Source organism: Myotis brandtii, unplaced genomic scaffold (assembly GCF_000412655.1).
Source record: "Myotis brandtii unplaced genomic scaffold, ASM41265v1 scaffold114, whole genome shotgun sequence".
Classification (NCBI taxonomy): domain Eukaryota; kingdom Metazoa; phylum Chordata; class Mammalia; order Chiroptera; family Vespertilionidae; genus Myotis; species Myotis brandtii.
In genome coordinates, this window is record NW_005353927.1 from 49,480 (window position 1) to 51,303 (window position 1,824).

The following is a 1,824-nucleotide window of genomic DNA, read 5'->3' on the forward strand; positions in this document are numbered from 1 at the left end:
TGATCTCCATGATGCTGGTTTTGTCTCTGCCCTGCAGAATTTCCTCCTGACAGGACCAGCCCCGGGGCGGCAGCAGGATCCCAGCACCCACCTCCTGGAACTGAATGAGCCCCTGGGTAAGTAGCAGCCTAGCTATGCAGCCGCCCTGGGCCCCCTCTGGGAAGGGAGGGGAGGCCCCGAGGGAGGCTTGGAATCTGGGCCCAGCCCCACGCCTAGACCTCCTGAAGCCTGTGTCTGATTACGCCTTGGGGCTGAGTCACACCTCGGTCATTACCAGCTGTGTGGTTAAGAGAAACAATTTTTGCTTCTGGAGTCTCTGTTCCACCCCCACCCCGTCAATTAGGATCTATCGTAATAGTTCTTACCTCAGGGAGATGCTTGAGGACCCGTGACACAGGGAAAGCTTAGCATGAGACCTGTTCATAGTAAACGCTTAAGAAACGCCTGCCTCGGTGCCACACTGCTTCCATGGCACCTCTGCAGAGTGCAGGGTGCGAGACAAACCGCTCTCTGGCACAACTGCCAGTAGCCGGAGCTCAGCATCAGCCAGAGAGGTCTTTTCAAAGCACGAATCTGACCCTGGCCTGCATCTGCTCTAAAGCCTTCCGTGACTCCCTAGTGCCCTTCAGAGAGACTCAAGTCCCCGGGGTCTGACTGCTGCCTCATCTCAGACCACTCTGCTTCACTCCCTCTGTTTCGGCCACAGTTGCTGTCTTTTGAGTCATTCTGTCCTCTTATACACGTAACAAACATATATATAGAACACACAGGAAATGCCAGACACTGTCCTAGGAGCTGGAGACACACTGTGAACAAAACATAGACATCTCTGCCCTTGCAGAGCTGACATTCTAGTGAGGGAGACAGTTCAGAGTTGTTAACCTAAAAACATTCAAACCCGTCAAGAATTTTTGCGAGTTTATTTGAGCCAACCTGTTGACCATTGCCAGGAAGCAAAATCTCAACGTATTGGCATAATGCTCTGGAGAATGGTGGTTTTTCACCTTGTTTTATACATTACATTCAAAGGAGACGTTAGTGGGTCACATGAAATCCATTGGTGATAGATTAGAGAGGAGGAGAAAGCCAAGGAGGGGGGACCTCTGGGATTGGATAAAAAGTAAAATAAGTGGCTCACATGAAATCCATTGGTGATAGATTAGAGAGGAGGAGAAAGCCAAGGAGGGGGGACCTCTGGGATTGGATAAAAAGTAAAATGAGACACCTACTTCTTTTACCTCAGTCAATAATTAACATGATAACAATAACAATGAAGGACTTTGTGGTGTCTGTTCTGGCACCCAGGGCATTTGGTTGTGCCCTAAGGCGTCCGGAAAAAAAGGGAAGTTACAAGTTACCCTGACATTTCTGTGATATGTTATCATAGATGCAAAAAGACAGTAGGCTCAGTTAAGGTAAAGGTTGACCTTGTCCGGGAAGATTCTGGCCTAGGACACGACTAACCACCGTAACCCTAACCGCTTTTAGTTCGTTTTCATTTCAGACCATCCTTTGTGGTTACTTTAGGTCTCTAAGTTTGCAGGACTGCCCTGCAGGCCTTTCCTGAGCTTGTCAGGTCAGCACGTGGCCTTTGTTTCTGTCCACAGAATGAAGAAACAAACAGAGTAAAGAGTGCAGGAGACAAGAAGTGCTACCTGAGAAAATAATGCATACAAAGGGACAGGGAGTCCCGGGGTGGGGGGATTTCAATTTTATGATTAGGCGTGGTCTGACTCAGAAGGTGACGTTTGAGCAAAGACCTGATGGAGGTGAGGGAGTGAGCCGTGACAGTTTCTGGGGGTAGAGCATTCCAGATGGAGGGAA

The 1,824-nt window shown here is 49.2% G+C and overlaps 1 protein-coding gene across 1 annotated transcript in view; it reads left to right on the top strand.

Moving 5' to 3' along the window:
• Positions 1-1,824, top strand: part of HIF3A (hypoxia inducible factor 3, alpha subunit) — a 33,331-nt gene that overhangs the window by 27,442 nt on the left and 4,065 nt on the right. Inside the window, exon 12 of the mRNA XM_005857848.2 lies at positions 38-116. Coding sequence (XP_005857910.1) covers positions 38-116 — 79 coding nt within the window. The remainder of the gene's footprint in view (positions 1-37; positions 117-1,824) is intronic.